The sequence below is a fragment of the Elephantulus edwardii genome, unplaced genomic scaffold (genome assembly GCF_000299155.1).
Source record: "Elephantulus edwardii isolate Elephantulus edwardi_28Jun2011 unplaced genomic scaffold, EleEdw1.0 scaffold00101, whole genome shotgun sequence".
In the NCBI taxonomy this organism is placed as follows: Eukaryota; Metazoa; Chordata; class Mammalia; order Macroscelidea; family Macroscelididae; genus Elephantulus; species Elephantulus edwardii.
Window position 1 is genome coordinate 11,861,953 of NW_006399851.1, and position 17,496 is coordinate 11,879,448.

At 48.0% G+C, this 17,496-nt stretch overlaps 2 protein-coding genes across 3 annotated transcripts in view; one reads left to right on the forward strand and one right to left on the reverse strand.

Annotated features, from left to right (window-relative positions):
- JARID2 (jumonji, AT rich interactive domain 2) overlaps positions 1-10,150 on the forward strand; it is a 322,891-nt gene extending 312,741 nt beyond the window's left edge. Inside the window, exons 13-18 of the mRNA XM_006891618.1 lie at positions 3,268-3,373; positions 3,962-4,144; positions 4,796-4,926; positions 6,002-6,185; positions 6,605-6,712; positions 9,793-10,150. Of these exons, the coding sequence (XP_006891680.1) occupies positions 3,268-3,373; positions 3,962-4,144; positions 4,796-4,926; positions 6,002-6,185; positions 6,605-6,712; positions 9,793-9,972 (892 nt within the window). The 3' untranslated portion in view covers positions 9,973-10,150. The remainder of the gene's footprint in view (positions 1-3,267; positions 3,374-3,961; positions 4,145-4,795; positions 4,927-6,001; positions 6,186-6,604; positions 6,713-9,792) is intronic.
- Positions 10,151-12,391: 2,241 nt separating this feature from the next.
- DTNBP1 (dystrobrevin binding protein 1) overlaps positions 12,392-17,496 on the reverse strand; it is a 194,800-nt gene continuing 189,695 nt past the window's right edge. For both annotated transcript variants that reach the window (XM_006891620.1, XM_006891619.1), the window contains 2 exons: positions 13,313-13,456; positions 12,392-12,636 (listed from right to left, as the gene is read on the reverse strand). In XM_006891620.1, coding sequence (XP_006891682.1) covers positions 12,392-12,636; positions 13,313-13,456 — 389 coding nt within the window. The remainder of the gene's footprint in view (positions 12,637-13,312; positions 13,457-17,496) is intronic.

A 17,496-nucleotide genomic window follows, 5' to 3' on the forward strand; every position in this document is an offset into this window, starting at 1 on the left:
TTGTGCGAATATACCACAGCTTCTCTACCCATTCGTTTGTTGATGGGCATTTAGGTTGTTTCCAACTCCTTGCTATTGTAAACAAAGCCGCGATAAACGTGGGTATACATATATCTACTTGGATGTCATTTATGGTCTCTTTAGGGTATATTCTTAAGGGGATATATTTGGCTTTAAGGTAAAAATTATCTTCAGGTAACAGCTTCACACACCCTTGTTGATGCCTGATAAAAATGCTTAACTGCATTTTCCCCTTCTGATCAAGATTCTGCTATGGCATCTTAGACCAGGCTGTTTAAGCACTATTAGTTCTTCTGTTATCATGGCAAAAGAGGTAAAAAAACAAAACAAAAACTGGTTCATGGAAGCCGTTTCACCCCACATTCCATTTTCACCTCCTATTCCCAACTCTCTTCCTTTGTTGGTCCACGTAGAGACTAGATATTATGCCTTAGATCTTTGCAAACTTCTAAGATACTAGCCACTGCACAGTGAACGAAGAGGTAGTATAGAAACACTGAACGAGTTAACGGACTTGTCCATCAAACCATGACTATAAATCACCAAACCAGGAAGCCGATCCCCTGACATTGTGGTTGTACACAGGCAGCCTCTGCATTTAATGACATCCTCACACACCTTATCCCACTGTCCTTCCGCCCTCGTTTATTGGGAGGGATGTCATTAAAATCTATCTCATGACTTTTGCCAGCTCAACTTTAAAAAGCATATAAGCTTATTGATGCTGATTGTATTAACTGGCTATATGTGCAGCCCTGTGCTTACCTTGAGATTTTTGGTTTGGTTTTTTATTTGTTTGTTTTTATTACTTTTAACCCTCCTTTTATAGCCTCATATCCCTAGAAACCACTAATCTTATTTAATCTCCATGCATTTGCTTCTTTTTATCTTTTTATATGAGTGAAGTTGTGCAATATTTGTCCCTTTTGTGGTTGAATGGCTGTGCTCAGCGTAAAATGTCTTCAAGCTTCATAGTGGTGCATGTGTTGCTATTTTCTCTCTCTCTGGCTGAGTAGTATTCGATGATACCACTTTTTACTTATTTATTGATGTCCAAGTCTCTATTTGAAGCTCTGCTTTTTGAGTATTTTACTATATGCCTAAGACTAGATTTAACACTTTTTAGAAGCCTCTATAATGTTTTCCACAAGGCCTGTCCATTTTGCATACCCACCAGCAGTTGGTAACAGCTCCAGTTCCCCTCCAGTCTCAGCAGCATTTATTGTTTGCTGGAGTTTTTGTGTTTGGATAGGTTTGTCTATTTATGTTTTGTTGTTGGTTTTTTGTTAGCCTTCTCTTCCGTGTGCCTTGAGGCCATTTGCCCATCTTCTGATTGAATTGTCTTTTTTTGTTGTTGTTGTCAACGTTTTATATATACTTTGATTATTGAAGATCTGTTGAAGATCTGTGGTTTCTGAACATACTCTCCTAGTCAGTAGTTTGTCTTTCTACTTTTGGTGAAGTCTTTTGATCAACAAGGTTGTTGTGGTTTTTGTTTGTTTAGGTTGTTGCTTTTTTCTTTCGTTTTTTATGAGGTTCCATTTATTTATTTTGTATTTTGCTGTTTGTACTTTTGCTATTATGCTAGATAATCCATTGTTGAAAGCTTGGCCTGACAGCATTGCCCCTGTATTTTCTTCTAAGAATTTTATGGTTTTAGTTTGCACATTTAGGTCCTTAATCCACTCTGAATTTATTTTTGTGTATCTGTGGGCCTTTTGAAGAATAATCCCTGGAACCTCATTCAGGAGAATGGAAAGGAGCCTGGGATGTGATCAGAGACTGTTATGGTGTGTGGTTTTTCTTAAAACATGTGATTTAGGTTAGAAACCCTGTATTTAAATTACAAATCAGTAACAGAATATGCTGGCATTGAAGTAACATAAGCATTTTAAAAAATTCACTTAAGTGTGGTGATTGGCTACTCCCTTCACTCAGCAGCTGGAAGCAGGGTTTGGACGGAAAGCCAAACCTGTTTCAGCAGAGACACCAAGTGCAGCTCAGGGCAGGCACGCTGCCCAGCCAGTGGCAGGAGGTGAGCTGGTTTCCTTAGAAGTCAGGCTGACAGCAAGAAAAGGAACTGCAGAGAGTGCTGGGGACACTGGGCACAGCAACCTGCTTTCTTCTGCTGCAGTCCTCAGACTTGGGTACCAGAAGGCTGTCTGACCACTGGGAACAGAAGATGCCCCTCTGTGGCACCTGTCCCCAAGCCTGCCTTTCACTGGCAGGAGAGATGAGGCAGCAGACCAAGCCTTGTGCCGTTGTCTCGTCTCAGGACTGTCTCTCCCAGGATTCAAGAAGATGTCAGCAAAAGTTTACCCCCACACTTGTGATTGTAGATTTTCCTCTCCAGATTTTTCTCGCACTCGTCTCCTCCACAGGCTTCTTCAGCTGCAGCCCTTAGGCTCTGTGTCTGAAGCCTTGAGGCCTTGGGCATCCTCAAGCCCCAGCTCCCAACCCCACAGGGACTATGAGAGCCTCTCACTGGCCATGCTGAGTTACACAGGCCTGTGCTTGTCCTCTGTAGCCTCCCGTATGGACCCTGGCCTCTCTCCCTGACTGGGTGGGGTCTTTGGAAACGGGTCAGTGTCTTTGAGGTGGGCCCTCTCACATCACGGTGTTCCCCTGCCTTTCCTCAGGAATGCTGGGGGTTTGGCAAGAGTTCGTATGAGCTCCCTTTCCAGGCTGGTCTAGACCTCTCTAGAGCCAAGGACCCCTGGGGCGCCTTTCGTGAACAACACCTCATCTTCATTTTCTTCCCCCACTGTAAGGGTCTGCGATGCCATCTGTTTGACGGAGAAAGTGTCGCATTCGCTCTGTTCTAGAGATTTTACCCAGAGCAGCGATGTAGCTTTGAGTGCTCATTGCTGGGTTGTAGAAGGATCTGGTTCTGATTTGTGGGGGTTGCTAAACATGTGTTGCTGGTTTGAAGGCTTTTTGACTCATCATGTAGGTCAGATCTACATAGAAGAGATGGGCATCCTTAATCACTTGTGTGGCTGTGGCATAGCTGGTGGAAGTGGGGAGTGGGTGGTGCTGTGTGAGGAGTGGGATGCAGGATGCCTGGGTGCTGCTCCAGATCACCTTGTGGGCCCCGGGGATGGTCCCTCTTGTCCCTTGGGCCACGCCATAGCTGTATATGTGCTTTCCTGTACCCTTCACTCCTGAGGTGGGAGGAGCTGAGGAAAGGGGCTCAGACCCGGCTCTGCTCCAAGATCCCAGTAACCACGCTTTCTCCACTCCCAGGTATTGCATTCCTGCTGCAGAGGAGAACAAGCTAGAGGACGTGGTGCACACGCTGCTGCAGGCCAATGGCACGCCAGGGCTAGAGATGCTGGAGAGCAACGTCATGGTATGTCCTGCCTGAGCCCCGGGCACTTCATGGTCATGGCTGGCTCAGGGGCCTCAAATCACTGCTCACCAGCCTACCTCTGAAAAACAGAAGCCAAAGTAGTCCCTCCCTGGACACGTTGGCTGCAGGGCAGTCGGGCGTTGATGGCTTTGTTGGATGACGCACCTTGGCCTCCTGGGTGGGAGGCAGCTGATGTCGCTGTTGGAGGAAGTGAGGATAAAGGCGCTTTCACGTTGTTGGCAGAAGTGGTGGGATGTTGAGTTCTGGGACATTTTGTTTTGCCAAGAGCCAGGGTGCTGACCTCCTGGGCTCACCACTCCTGTGTCTGAGGGATTCCTCTTGGGCGCTCTCCCTGACTCCAGTGCCCAGCACTGTCAGCCTAGAGAAGAGAGGAGCCCCTGTACATGGATCTGCTGTCACTCTGAGGCTGCATTTGTTCACAGGATGCTGGCCCCTTGAGTGCTGGCACATTTGTTCTTAAGGCCTTCACTGTTTGGTGTGCAGAGCAGGTCACATCACTGCTCTGCTCGAGCCGTGTGGCAGTCCCTTGTGGCGGAGCGCACCCCCACACTTGCCCTGTGTCCCCAGATCTCCCCGGAGGTGCTGTGCCGGGAGGGCATCAAGGTGCACAGGACTGTGCAGCAGAGCGGCCAGTTCGTCGTCTGCTTCCCGGGATCCTTTGTGTCCAAAGTGTGCTGTGGCTACAGCGTCTCCGAGACCGTGCACTTTGCTACCACCCAGTGGACAAGCATGGGCTTTGAAACTGCCAAGGTAAGGCCAGTGACCCCTGCTGCATGGTCCCTCGAGTCCTCTGTGCCGGCGCTGTGCAGACCACACGTGTGTGGGTGTGTCCTCAGATGACAAATTCCATTTCAGAACATCTTTAGAATTGCAGTGTTTCCTAGGAAGGGCAGTCTGTAGAGAATTGCACTGCTTACTCAAAGGCTCTATTTCTGGCCTTCCCAATCCACCAGCACCTGAGCAAGAAAAAGATGGGCAGTCTCCTCCCGTGCGATGTACGGCCTCAGAAACCCAGTTGTGGGTCAGCTGTGAGTTGGCAGGGGGACTTTGTTTTGGACAGTTTATGGTGCATTAGTGACTCCTGCATGGATAACCCTAACCTGAAGCCATGACAGGCCATCCCTCAGTGGATGCTGTTCCTCTAAAGATGCCTAAGTAAGCACTTCCAGCCAGAACATACAGAACCCCAGCAACTTAGCACAGATGACTCCGGCTGGCTGGCCATCCTGTGCCATTCCCACAACCACGGTTTCATAGCCCAGCATGGTTGACATGTGGCTTGTTTCTCATCCTGATGGAATACACGTTTGACATTTTAGAGGTGGTTCTTGCTCTGTAAAGAGTGACCATCACAGTTGTCCAGCCACGAAAACCCACCTCGGGATATGACGTCTCTTTCAGGAAATGAAGCGTCGCCATATAGCTAAGCCGTTCTCCATGGAGAAGCTCCTCTACCAGATTGCACAGGCAGAAGCGAAGAAGGAGAACGGCCCCACTCTCAGCACCATCTCAGCCCTTCTGGATGAGCTCAGGTAACGCAGACCCAGGCACCCACTTCCCAGCTGTCTGCCTGGAGGTGCTCATTGGCCAAAACCTCTGCCTTCTGCCACTGAGCCAGCCCGACCTGCAGGGCCCACATGGTGGTCTTCCAGGTGGGCCATACAAAAGGCCAACACTCAACTGCTAACAGAAAGGTTGGGTGTTCAAGTCCACCTGGGGATGCCTCTAAAGAAAGTCCTGGCAGGCTAGTTCTGGAAAACCTGTGTTGAAAACCCTGTGGAACACATGGGGTCATGACCCACCAGAATCCTACTATAGACACTGGGCTTTGTAATTTAAAGAAGATAATGGATGCAGCTGGAGACTTCAGGAGAGGCGTTTCCCTGCCTTCCCTCTTTCCTCCCGCGTTTGAGGTCAGTTTCCTGTTGGTCCTCAGTGAGGCAGGAGCCCTCAGCCCCTCACGTCATGGTCCCCATCAGGCCTTTTTTGCACAGCAGGAAATGGAATCACTTCCATTCAGGAAGGAAGTGAACACGACCGCCATGCCTGCCTCTCAGCCTCCTCTAGAGAAGCCTGTCTCTCTCTGGATTACTGGGCCTGTTGCTTTAGCAGCTGCAGCGCCTCTGGGTTGATCTGATCACTGAGTCACCAGGCCACCACCCAGCTTTCCTCCCACAGTGCTGCACCGACAGACCGTGAAGGAAAGCCAGCAGTTGTGGGAGCCTCCTGTGTAACCATCTTCTCTCTTCCCTGCCATGTAGCCTGGCGATCGCTTGGCAGTGCTGATGGATTTCCACTCGTGTTGATGATCCTTTGATGACCAGACCTACAAATAGTTTGTTAGGCCAATTCTTGGGGGGAAAGGCAGCACCTTACCTTGCTTGTACACGTGTTAGCTGCAGGGAAAGTGCAGGCTTCAGAGTAGCATTGGAAGCCAGAGTAACTGTCTGACCTTTTGCGTAAAGGACACTGCCCTTCCCGGGAACCCTGGGAAGGTGAGGCGGTCCTGGCTGGTGTCAGGTTGGTGCACAGCGAGGGGAGCAGGCCCGGCCGGGTGGCTGTGTGGTAACTCCAACTCCCTGACACCCGGGCCTCCCGTCTACGCAGGGACACGGAGCTGCGGCAGCGGAGGCAGCTGTTCGAGGCCGGCCTCCACTCCTCTGCACGCTATGGCAGCCACGACAGCAGCAGCACGGTGGCGGATGGGAAGAAAAAGCCTCGAAAATGGCTGCAGTTGGAGACGTCGGAGAGGCGGTGTCAGATCTGCCAGCACCTCTGCTACCTATCCATGGTGAGGCCTGGCGTGACCCTGAGGGCTCAGGCCGATCATGGGAATTAGGGTCTTGATCTTGGTCATTACGTGAGGGCCAGAGGGCAAATCCCTCCAGCTCCCATGTGTCGCTTCGGTTCTTCTTTGACTGAGAGGTGGATGCCAAGTGGTTTCTGCCGTTTATTGTCCTCATTGAAGGTCTTGTTCAGAGCCATTTGATTCTAGTCAGCATCCACGATTTCGCTTATAAGGCCTGATGACCTCTGTCCTCTTTGCCCGGGTGGCTCCTTTCTGCTGGGATGGCCCCTCTCTCCAGAGAGCCCCTCTGTGCCCGGGTCTTCCTCTTGCCAGGATGGCTCCCCTGTACCGACATCGCCCCTCTAAGCTGGGGTGGCCCTCTGCAGGGTCTGCAGCGCTGTGACCCCACCCTGTCCCCACAGGTCGTGCAGGAGAATGAGAACGTCGTGTTCTGCCTGGAGTGTGCACTGCGCCACGTGGAGAAGCAGAAGTCCTGCCGGGGGCTGAAGCTCATGTACCGCTATGATGAGGTCAGTCCCTGCCTGATGAGGCTCTGTGGCCCAGCAGGGTGGCCACAGTCCCCAGGGAACTTGGTGTGACCACAGATTTCTGAACCAGACAGAAGGCTGAGGAGTTGAGTAGTTTCCCCAGGGCCCCAGTGTGTCTGGGCCTCAGCTGTCTGAGAGACACCCAAGAGCTGAAACTCTGCTTCTCAGTTCTGCTTCTTTCACCCTGCTGGTTGACCCTGAGCCAGGTTCCCTTCTCCTTTCACTTCTTAACAGGACTCCTCCATCTACATCTTGTCCTGACGGGGATTTCCTTCATGGGGTTAAAGCTGCCCGAGAGCTGCACCTCGAATTCAGGGGGCACTGCAGTGTGCCCCTTTATGGAGGGGCTGGACAGCGGGAGGTGGAGGACCAGTGCAGAAGTGGCACTGAGCCGCTGTCCTCGTTTCTGCACGGACATCCTAGTGTTTTTGCTTCAGGGACAGTGCATGGCTGCATACTGCTCCTGTGGCAGCCTCGCTTGGGCTCGTATTATTTTACTGGTTACAGTTTCCTTGCTGAGCTTAAAGGGGTGGTGTTATGGGGCTGGGATCAGGATGGAGAGGTGGGTGATGTGAACCGAGAGGCTATAGTCTCTCACTAATGTGTGGATTTCACATTCTGTTCTCCTGCCTGTGTCCGGGCTCCTGCCACCTTGACGTGTCACTGTTGACTTGCTCTTAGGATTCTCTGTGGTGGGCGCTACCAGTGCATTGCAGCAGCCTCCCCATCTGTGGTCTTCAGACACGGGAACCACATGGCCCCGGTAGAGCCCCTAGCTCTGGAGGCGCTGTCCATCACTGCCCTTCTTGGCTGCGAGGCCCAGACCATAGTCACTTTTCTACTCCCAACACGGAAAGTCTTTAGCCACAGTTGGCCTCCTGGGGTTTGCTGTCTGGGTGGCCTAGTGTGGTGGTCCAGGCTTTCCCATATGGCTGGTCAGAGGGGGAGGGCCATCCCCACTTCTGCCTGCCCACCTGCCTCCCAGCTGTGGGTCCGCCTCACAGGGAGGCAAACTGAGGCCTGACTGTGTACACTAGTCCCTATCCTGGCCTCTGACATAGAGGGGTGAGTTTATTAGTCCTGCTCCCTGGGCTGCAGCTGGCCAGTTTATTAGTCATCCTGTGCATGTTAATGATGGTTAGGAGGTTGCGTGTCAGGCAGGCTCCATTCTGTGAGTCACAGCCACCTTGATGGCCCCTGGTAATAGATGTGGATTAATTAACTAAGACTTGAGTTGACTATGTGGTGAAGAAGGGGCACCTCACATCTCTGTTCTGTGGGTGCTGGAGTCTGCCTTGTGTGGAATGGTGGCACATGCACACAGTGGGCTTAGCCTCGGTCTTTCCTCACAGAACCATGTAACGGTGCACATAGCTTTCAGTTTCTTCTTCCTCCTAGGTCAGTATCTGATCTGAGGGTTAGGGTTCGTGTCTGAGTGTGGTGACTATGTGAAGAGGCCTTGGGGACCCTTGGCTTCACTCTTGAGGAACTTACTGTGTGTCCAGATTCATCAGCAGGTTCCACCTGATGAATACACCCCAGGTGCGGCCCATTCCAGTCTCTTTGCAGCTCCATTTCTCTTCTTCCCCAGCACCCGTTTTGGAGCCTGAATCTGTAGGGTTTATTTGGTTCTCTGAACAGCCCCTTCCAGCATTTATAGAACCATCTGCAGGTAGAGTTCTGTTAGAAGCAGCCAGCACACACTTCCCTGTATCATTGATAGAACTTGTCGGCATATTACTCATCGCCTGCCCTGGGAATCGGAGATGTGTGCGCTGCCCCTGATGTGCTCACTCTGTCCCGTCAGTCGCACGCCTCATTTGTTGACCTCAGATTTGGGGCCTTTTCCTGGGCTTTCACATCTCAGGGAGCTGTAGGCACTAGTACACAGATTATGGAAAGTTTGGGACATGCGTTTCCTCTGGACACGTGTCATCCACACTGGCGTCTTTTGGGCAGTGCTTGAAGCAGATTTCTGTAAAGGCTGGGGACAGTGCCATGAAGGTGGCGAGGGAGGGGATCAACTTGGTCACCAGCCTCTGGCAAAAATATAAGACTGGAAAGCTGAAAATAGATCCATTTGCATCCTCTTTGTTTTTAAAGAGCATGTTCAGCAGTGGCAATGAGCACTTTGCTGTCCCCTCTCCTCCACATCAGCTGCAAGTGTCAGAACGTGGTTAAAAATAAACCCAGGCTGCATGCGCGGCGGCAGACAGGCCGGGACGCCCCCCCGCTGAGTGGGGCCTCGTTGTGTAACTCGTGTTGGGCGCGAGCATGAGCCTCTCAGCCCAATGCACTGTCATTCACATTGATGAAGACACAGAAAGGCCTGAGAAGCTGTGTCCTTGGCTGTGGCAGAGTTCATTTTGTTGGGTGCCGTGGAGTGGGCTCTGACCTGGGGGCCGGGGGTGCACCCGGTGGTGGTTGGGCCCTTTGTAGCCCGAGTGCCCTCCACCTGAGAGGCTTGTCTGCACTCTCTTGGACAGTTTGCTGCTGCTTTTCATAGGTTTTTGAGGACTTGCTATTTCTGAAATGGATGGCCAGGCCAAGTTTAGAAACTCTGAAACTCGTCCGCCACAGGTGGCCTCCACGTGAAAGGCTAATGGCATAGATTCTGTCACCACGTATCACCGCAGGATGATGGCTTGACAGGACGGGGGGCAGATAGTTCATTAAGCTCAGGTTAGCTACTGAGTGCAGCTGTGCCAAGTGCATACAGGTTCCATGTATTTGATCCAAAAAAGCCCAATCCACTGCCTTTGAGCATGCTGACTCCTACTGACCCTCCTGTGCACTTTGACCAGCTCTGTCCTGTGGCGTTGCTGAGGAGTTTGAACCAGCCACCTTTATTTAGGTTAAGGCACCATGCCACAAGAGACCCTTAGATGTATGACAGAAGCAGAGAAAAGGATCTATCAAGAGGACTACAGGGCTTTTGTTTGTTGCAGTGTACTGTTGAGTCTGGGGGTGACTCTAAAAGGCCATCCAGCAGTGATGATCTCCTGGCCCCATGCCTCTTGTCCGCTGTGTTAATTCTTTGTCTTGTTTTGCATCTCTGACAGGAGCAAATCATCAGCCTGGTCAATCAGATCTGTGGCAAAGTGTCTGGTAAGAACGGCAGCATTGAGAACTGTCTCAGTAAACCCACACCAAAAAGAGGGCCCCGCAAGCGAGCCACCGTGGAGGTGCCGCCCTCCCGGCTTTCCTCCAGCTCATCCAAAAGTGCTTCGAGCTCGTCATGAAGATGCCAACACTCTGTCCATTTATATATATTTTTTTGTAATTATTATATTCTAGTTTGGAGTACTTGCTGTAGGATACAAGCTGTCTTTGCACTAGCTCTAAAGAAGATTTTCTTCTGGTTTTAGAGAAACTAATTTTGTTTTAGCATTAAACTGTTGAACTTTTTTTGTACTTAGATACCTAGATACTGCAGTCCGATTTTTGAAACTGCCGTATACTCACTGTTTGAACCCGTGAGGGGCTATATTAATTTGTATTGCCCCTGTGGCTGACAGAAGCCGTTTTTGTTTTTGTTTGTTTGAGGTTTGTTTTGTTATTGTTGGGGTTTTTTTGTTTTTGTTTTTTTTTTAACTATTGGGGCTTTTTAGACCCAGTTTTCAAGAGAAGTTTGGAGAACAAATTATAAAACCATCAGTCATGTGAGCAGGTTCTTTTTTTTTTTTTTAAAGAGAGGAAAAGGGATAGGAGACACACACAAACACACACACACTTGAAAAGAAATGGCTTTACTTTGGCTGTCTTTTCTTCTGTCATGTGCAAGATGAGTTTGTAGTTTTTAAAACCGGAGAACCCCCATCTAGTGTCTCTGGGCGGTAATGGCAGCTGAAGGTGGACGCTTGCTAACCTTGAAAATGAGGAGACTCGAGCGACTCGGTTCTCTTTACCAGCACATCACTATGCATCTGTTTAAGGGGAAAAGAAGAAGAAAAAGACTGCCTGCCTTGGAGGGGTCACGTGAGGGGAAACTGTGCCTGATTTCATTAGGAAATCCATTCTGTTATTTTTTTGGTGCTGTTGGCTACTTTATTAAAAACCCTTCAATAGCATCCTTAAGAAAAAGAGGAGAAAAGGAAAAAAAAAAAAAAAAGAAAGTGATTGAAGCCGTCCGCGCTTCCTTGTCCTAGATGTGCAATCTTTCTAACATTCCATCTCCATCTCACTGCTGTTGTTTCTCATCGTCCGTCAGCATTAATCTCTTCCTTTGGGTTTGTTTTGTTTGTGGTCACATTTAGAGCCACTAGGAGGTCTCCCGTTCTTTTTGAATGTGAAAATGCATTTGCGCTCATTTTGTCTATTTTTTCTCTTCATGTTGTAACAAAAAGGAAAAAAAAAGGTAAAAAAAAAGAAAAAAAGAATCCCATCCCTTTTGTACATATGCCTGTAAATTGTTTTAAATACTTGAGCCTTTTCTTGGTGGGGGTGGGGAGGGGGTGGAAAGACAAGATGAAGAAAAGCCTTACCTTTCTGTTTCTTCATCGGTTGGATTGGATGCTTACAGGGTTTTTCTTGTAACATTTATAAGTGCTGCTTACATCATGGAACAACAACAAAAATAATAATGGAGTAGCTGTTGCCCTTCTCCGGTTGTGTGTACAGTATGTGTGGAATAAAAAAGGGAAAATGTTTTCACAAACTGTTCTTTGTTTCATAATTGACCCCATCAGTCCCGTAGCCCCCGTGCATCCCGAGCGAGCCGGTGTGACGTCGGGAGAGCCCGCTGGTGCACTGTGTTGATTGTTGTTGCAGAAGACTGAACTGTTTTGGATATTGAACAATGACATGAACAGAGTCAAGTGTTTTCCAATGTGGTTGTCTGGTTTTTATGGCCTTGCTGTATACTTTCCCTCTTTTGGACAGTAAACTTCTGCCTACGGCTTACAGTTTGACGTTTAATTTATTAGCGCTGCTCTGCACTCCTCCCTTGTAAGGGGGGACTTCATGTTGTTTATTGCCAGTTTTTTGTTTACTTTTCAGGTTTGTACTACAAGGTTTAATAATAAAAATGAAGTTTTTTGGACTTTTGTCTGTCTTGTGGAAGATGAGTGAGTGGGGGTCCCCGCCCCTGGGCTGGAGCAGGCCTGACTTCCTTGTGTCTCCATTGGGATTCAGGTCGTCTGAATCCTCTGTGGAGCCGAATGGCTCAGGCCACCATCACCTGCTCTGTATGCATCCCCTCCTTGAGGGCTTATCCCCTCCTCTAAGGGTCGCCCGAGGGCTGGGAGTAAGACCTCTCCAGGAACCAACTTTCTTGCCAGGAGTGTCTCACCTCTGCTCCTTAGGGCCCCATGTGTGGTTGGCATGTTGGTTTGCATGCGATCTCGGCCTTTGTTAGAGCCAGTGCATCTGGGGACACGCCACACTGCCATCAGAACTGACTGTGAACTGTCCCCGCCGACCCTGGGGCCACGGACAGACATCCTCTGATGCCTTCCTTGTATAACAGACTTGCTACATACTCTCTCATCTCAATGCTTAAAGTCCTCAAACTTTATTGGTAGCAGTACTTCAGTCTCTCACACATTATTGGCAATGTTGTAAAAATCAAGAACCTCTATAAAACAAGCTGACTTTATGGGTGGAATTGTGCACACAGCTTGAGACTCCATCCATCCATACACAGGCAGGTAGTCTCGGGACTCAGGAGTCACTGTCCTCGGTACCATCCGAGGTGGCCTTCCCATCGGTGATCAAGGTAGCCAGGGCAGTGTCCACTTGAACTTCCTCCTCATCAGACTGCACCACGGGTGACTCCCCATCGTCACTGGGGTCCTGGGTGGTCGAGTCAGTGCTGGGGGAGGAAAGAGAAGGCAGCCTGGCCTGGCCTGTTGAGGGGGCGGGAACCTGCAGGGTGATCTCATGCTGACACGAACTGGATTCAGGCCCTGTGAAGTAAAGTGGGCAGAGGCCTACATGAAATCGCTGTGATGTGTAATAGGGGCGCAGCTTCCTGGCGTGGGGCCTGGGCGCATAGCTGGGTGACAGGGCCCGCTGAGCCCTGGAAGAGCTTGGTACATGCTGTGAGAGGTACCCGTCACAGGGGAGACCATGTGTTCTTACAGGTTCAAGCACCTGCTGAACTCTGCCAGCTGTCACCAGGCAGCGCTCGTGTCTCCTTTGACGTTCCAGGGAACCTACAAACTACATTTTTTTTCTAGCCTTTCAAGGAAAACCCAGAGAGAAACCATTGAGAAAGGGACTTAAGATTACTGAACTTGGAGCAGTTTTCCACTTACAGGGCAACTAAGTTCTCTGTCTGCAAGTAAGAGGACCACGATCACAGCTGGCAGTGGCATTAATCCCCATTTCTGACCTTCAGGACTTCCTTGGGCAAATAAAGACTTCTAAGTCTTTCTCTTGCAAGGATACCACCTTCCCATAGGATTGCTGAAAGTAGATGTAGCTGTTGATCAAGTCAATAAAGATCCTAAGTCTTAAATTTAGAGCAAAATGGAAACCCTAATGGTGTGTGCCTGGTGCCAATCCCGTCATCGTGAGGCTGTGCCATGTTCCCTGACAAAAGCGTGTTCCTGTGCGTGAGTGCGGGTCTGTGAGGCCTACCTGACCCAGGGGAGAGTGCAGCATTGTCTTCTCCACCCGAGTTCAGGAAGACGTCCAGGGCCTCCTGGTCGGAGATGTCCATCAGGTCCATCTGCTCCAACATGTCCACGTTTACTTCCATGGACGACATGCTGCCCATGGGCTCTGGGGGGAGACCACAGAGTAAGGATGACACTTGATTGCATTCCACTTTTCTATTTACAGGAAGTCTGGGTTACTGTGGAGAACCATTCCTAAGGAAATCTTAAAATGGCATTTTGAGGTCCATACACTGGGGGCTTGTGGTGGCCTAGTGTGTAAGGAGTTGTGCTATGAAAGGAAGTGAGGTGGTTTGAATCTAGCATCTGTTCAATGGGAGCAAAAGGGCCAGTGTTCTGTGCAGTTCATGGCTCGGAAAGCCCACTGGGAGGTCAGCAAGAAGGCAGTTCTGACTTGACAGTGAGGCAGTAAGGGCTGTATGTTCTTGCTCAGTCTCTGTTGCTGTGATTTCCTGTCATGTCACCTTCTACCCAGCCACCGGATGTAGAAAAGGATGAAACTCTGCCGTGTCCATCCATCTCCTCATTGAGGGCCTCCCTCCTGTTTCACTGGTCATTTTTGAAGTACGTTCTTTTTCACAGTCTAAGCCCCTCCTGATAATATGCCCAAAGTAAGTGAGACAAGCCTTAAAGCCTTTGCAGTGATTAGAAATCCGTGCTTGCAACAAGTGTAGATGATTGTGATGAATTTGTGTGAAGTGAAAGTCGATCCAGCAGGTTTCAGGTGAGGGCAGATGAGCATAATATTAAAGGAGAAGTACTGGGTATGCCTACTGCTGTGCCAATTATTTTTTTTTTTACCATGTCTGAAGCACATACTAACTGAAATGACAGTCCTTGCTGAGTAAGATCCATCCATCCTAGTTCCTGCAGACACATCTGCTTCTGCATTAAGCAGCTCCGGCTCGGGGTGGGACATGCTCAGGAGAGAAGTTGCCTTTTGGCAGCACCAGAGTTAGCCAACTCCCTCTTCCTCCCAGGTCCACTTTGCTTTCTGTGACAGCTGTCCCTTGATGGGCATCTCTAGTCCTGATGTTCCTGACTGGACTGTTGATTGAGCTCAAACAAAGCCTGACCTGCACTGCACCTTTTCTCAAGCTTGATAACAGCCTCTGATCTTCACATCTGATGATGTTTGGACATGGGCACGATGAAGCTTTAGAAACAGGAGGTTTCTGCAGTGGAAGCACAGCCCCCCAGAAACGGGCTATATGAAAACAAATGCTAGTTTGTCTCACTGAGGACACCACACAGGACTGAGGTTCCATAGACTCAGGAGCTTGTTAACATCACTCACCTCAGGCAAGGCATGTCCAGAGTGTGGAAAGACCCACCCTACCACTGGAGAACCCACAGGAATATGACCTCACAATGCAAAGTCAGAACCTCATACACACTTGAAAATAAGTCACCGGAAGTAGCAACAAACTCAGTGTTGGCATTCTTCCATGGGAACTTAAGATGGCTGCTTAAAATAGTTTAAAAAAAATTCAGTATACACAATCTATCCAGTTTTTCTCTGCACTGAAACAGATGAGGGAGTGAATAATTTAAAAGAGATATATGATAGGGTATTATCATCACAAGAGTCCACAATTAAGTTTGCATAGTAGAATGTACTTGGGGCGGTGGGAGGGGTGCGGGGGGATTGTGTACCAGGGAGGGAGTGTTACTTTTGAAAGAGAGGAGTGAACTGGGTGGGGAAAGAAGTGCAGCAATGAATGAATGGAAATCTAAAATCTCTGTAAATGTTCATTAAAATTATTTCAAAAAATAGGCCTTTCAAAACAGCCATTTCACAAAAGAGAAAAATAACTTCAAACATTAACAGTTTCTGTCACACCAACTTCTATTAGATCCCTTTATGTGTCCAAGTAATATTCCACAGCATTTTTTATTGGGGGGTTATGTAAGTAGATATTTTGATGAGGGTTTTTTCCACTAACCTAAAAACAACTAATCATAACCTAATAGAAAATAAACTAGAGGTCAAACTGAAAAACTCCCAATACAGCACAAGAAAAGATGGGAAACCCCAAAGCCTAAGTGATAAGGAAAGCTTTCTAGAGAGAATTGGGGACCATCAGTACTCAGGAGGCCAGTGATCTTCCAAAACTTAACAGGGAACAGAAGGGTCTCAGATCTAGAAACCAATGTCTTAAGAAGATAAATCCACACCTCTGTAAACTGCAGTGACACTGAAGAACATCAGGCAAAGAACAGGGCAACTAAGGACAGTCTGAGCAGTGTCTCAAAAATAAACAGCAGGAAAAGAGTAAGTTCAAAGAAGATGATGAAGACCCTATCTAAAATTGTATACTCAATAAAAACACCTCAGATCAAACAAAATGCCGGGCTGTAAGACAAGAAAGAACCCATTTGACCTGATTTACTAAATTTACCAGTTGCTGTAGAGCCAGTTCTGACTTGGAGACCTGTGTGTCAGGTACAGCATCACCAGAGCGCTTCTCCGTGGGTTTTTTTATGGCAGATACGCTGGAAGCAGACTTCCAGAAGTCACATGGAAAGGGGTCCCAGGAAGATGGTCCAAGATACCAGACAGACTTGGAAATTTGTGAAAATAATAATATATCATTTACTAGAACAGAATTAAAATGCCAAATTTTATATTGGATACGGAATGATCAGAGTTGAAGCAAGTAAACTCTTTTTTTTTTTTTACTCAAAAGAAACAGGTTTTGTAAAAAAAAAACAAAAAAAAAACAGGTTTTGTTGTGAGGTGCCGCCAAGTCCAGTGTGAAGGAATCCTGGTGACTCTGTGAGCCACAGATCTGCCCCCTGGCCTATCCTGTGTGTCTTCATCCACCTGACACTGGTGCTCACTGTTGCTGTAGGTGAATAATATCCTCTCACTCAAAATGTTGTTTTTAAAGAGGGATGTGGAAACTGCTTTTTTAAGTATGAAAGAGGCCCCAGGTTTTTGTTTTTTGGGGGTTTTTATTTTTTTTTGGTTTTTTTTTTAAAGTGAAGAAATAACCACAATGGGCAACACACTAACTTTTAAAAAGAAACCTGATGTAGTGGTATAAATTATAACATTTAAAAAAAAATTAAAAAGGAAATGTTTCTTTTAAAAAATATTAATTCACCAAGAAGATTATTCTAAATGGGGGGGGGGAGAGTGTGTGTGTGTGTGTAAAGGAGAAAATGGGAAGCTGCAAAGGAACTGCCTCATCTGTCATCATGGTTGAGGTTTAGAGTCCTTTTCCATAAGTGACGATTTGGTTTGATGAAATGGACAACAAAAGCTCTTCCCTGTCAGATGTAGAGAAAAGAGGCCATGAAGTCTGTCTCATCATTATAAAATCCCATTGTCCAGAACAATGAGTTTGAATTAAAATCATCTCGCATCCTTTGGGCATGCTGCTAGGAGAGGCTCTATTCCTTTGAGAGATGGGCTGTTCTAGGAAAGGTGAATGTCGGCTAATGAGGAAGATCCCCAGCGAGACAGAGTGATACAGTGGCTGCAGCTGTGGGCTGCAGCGTGCCGTCGATGCACAGGGCTCAGGTCTTGTTCATAGGGTCACTGTTGTAATCAACAGCACCTAACAACAACAACAAAAGCTAACTGGAACAATCTTCATACATTTCATTATTTAAAACTCATCGCCAGTGAATTAGTTCCTGCTCCTAACAAGCCCCCATGGGGGGTCCCAGGCTGTAAGTGCACGGGGGTGGGGGGACTGTCCATCTTCCTCTGAGAGGCTGCTGGTGGGTCCTAAGGCTACACCACCAGTGCTCCTGATGACTAAGCAAACACTTCTAAACAGCTCACAAGTCAAATACGAAATCTTCATGAACACATTCATAGAAACTTAATACATCAAAACTAGAATTCCACTCAAAGTGGCATCCCAGTGAGCCTGTCATAGCTTTGGGGGCTTTACGAGGTAAGAAGGATGGCAACCAAGTGTAAATGTCCAACTTAAATGAGAAAAAAAGAATGCATAAAGGCAGCAGATGTCCAACAAAAGCAGAAACAATGAAACAAAATACAAATGGAAAATAAAACATTTCTGAGAGAGAAAACCCTTTAAATGGGCATGTTTGGAGTTAGATTCTTCAATGAAAGAAAAGGCATAAATTACTACTGAAGAAGTAAAAACGGAAATGAATAATATTAGC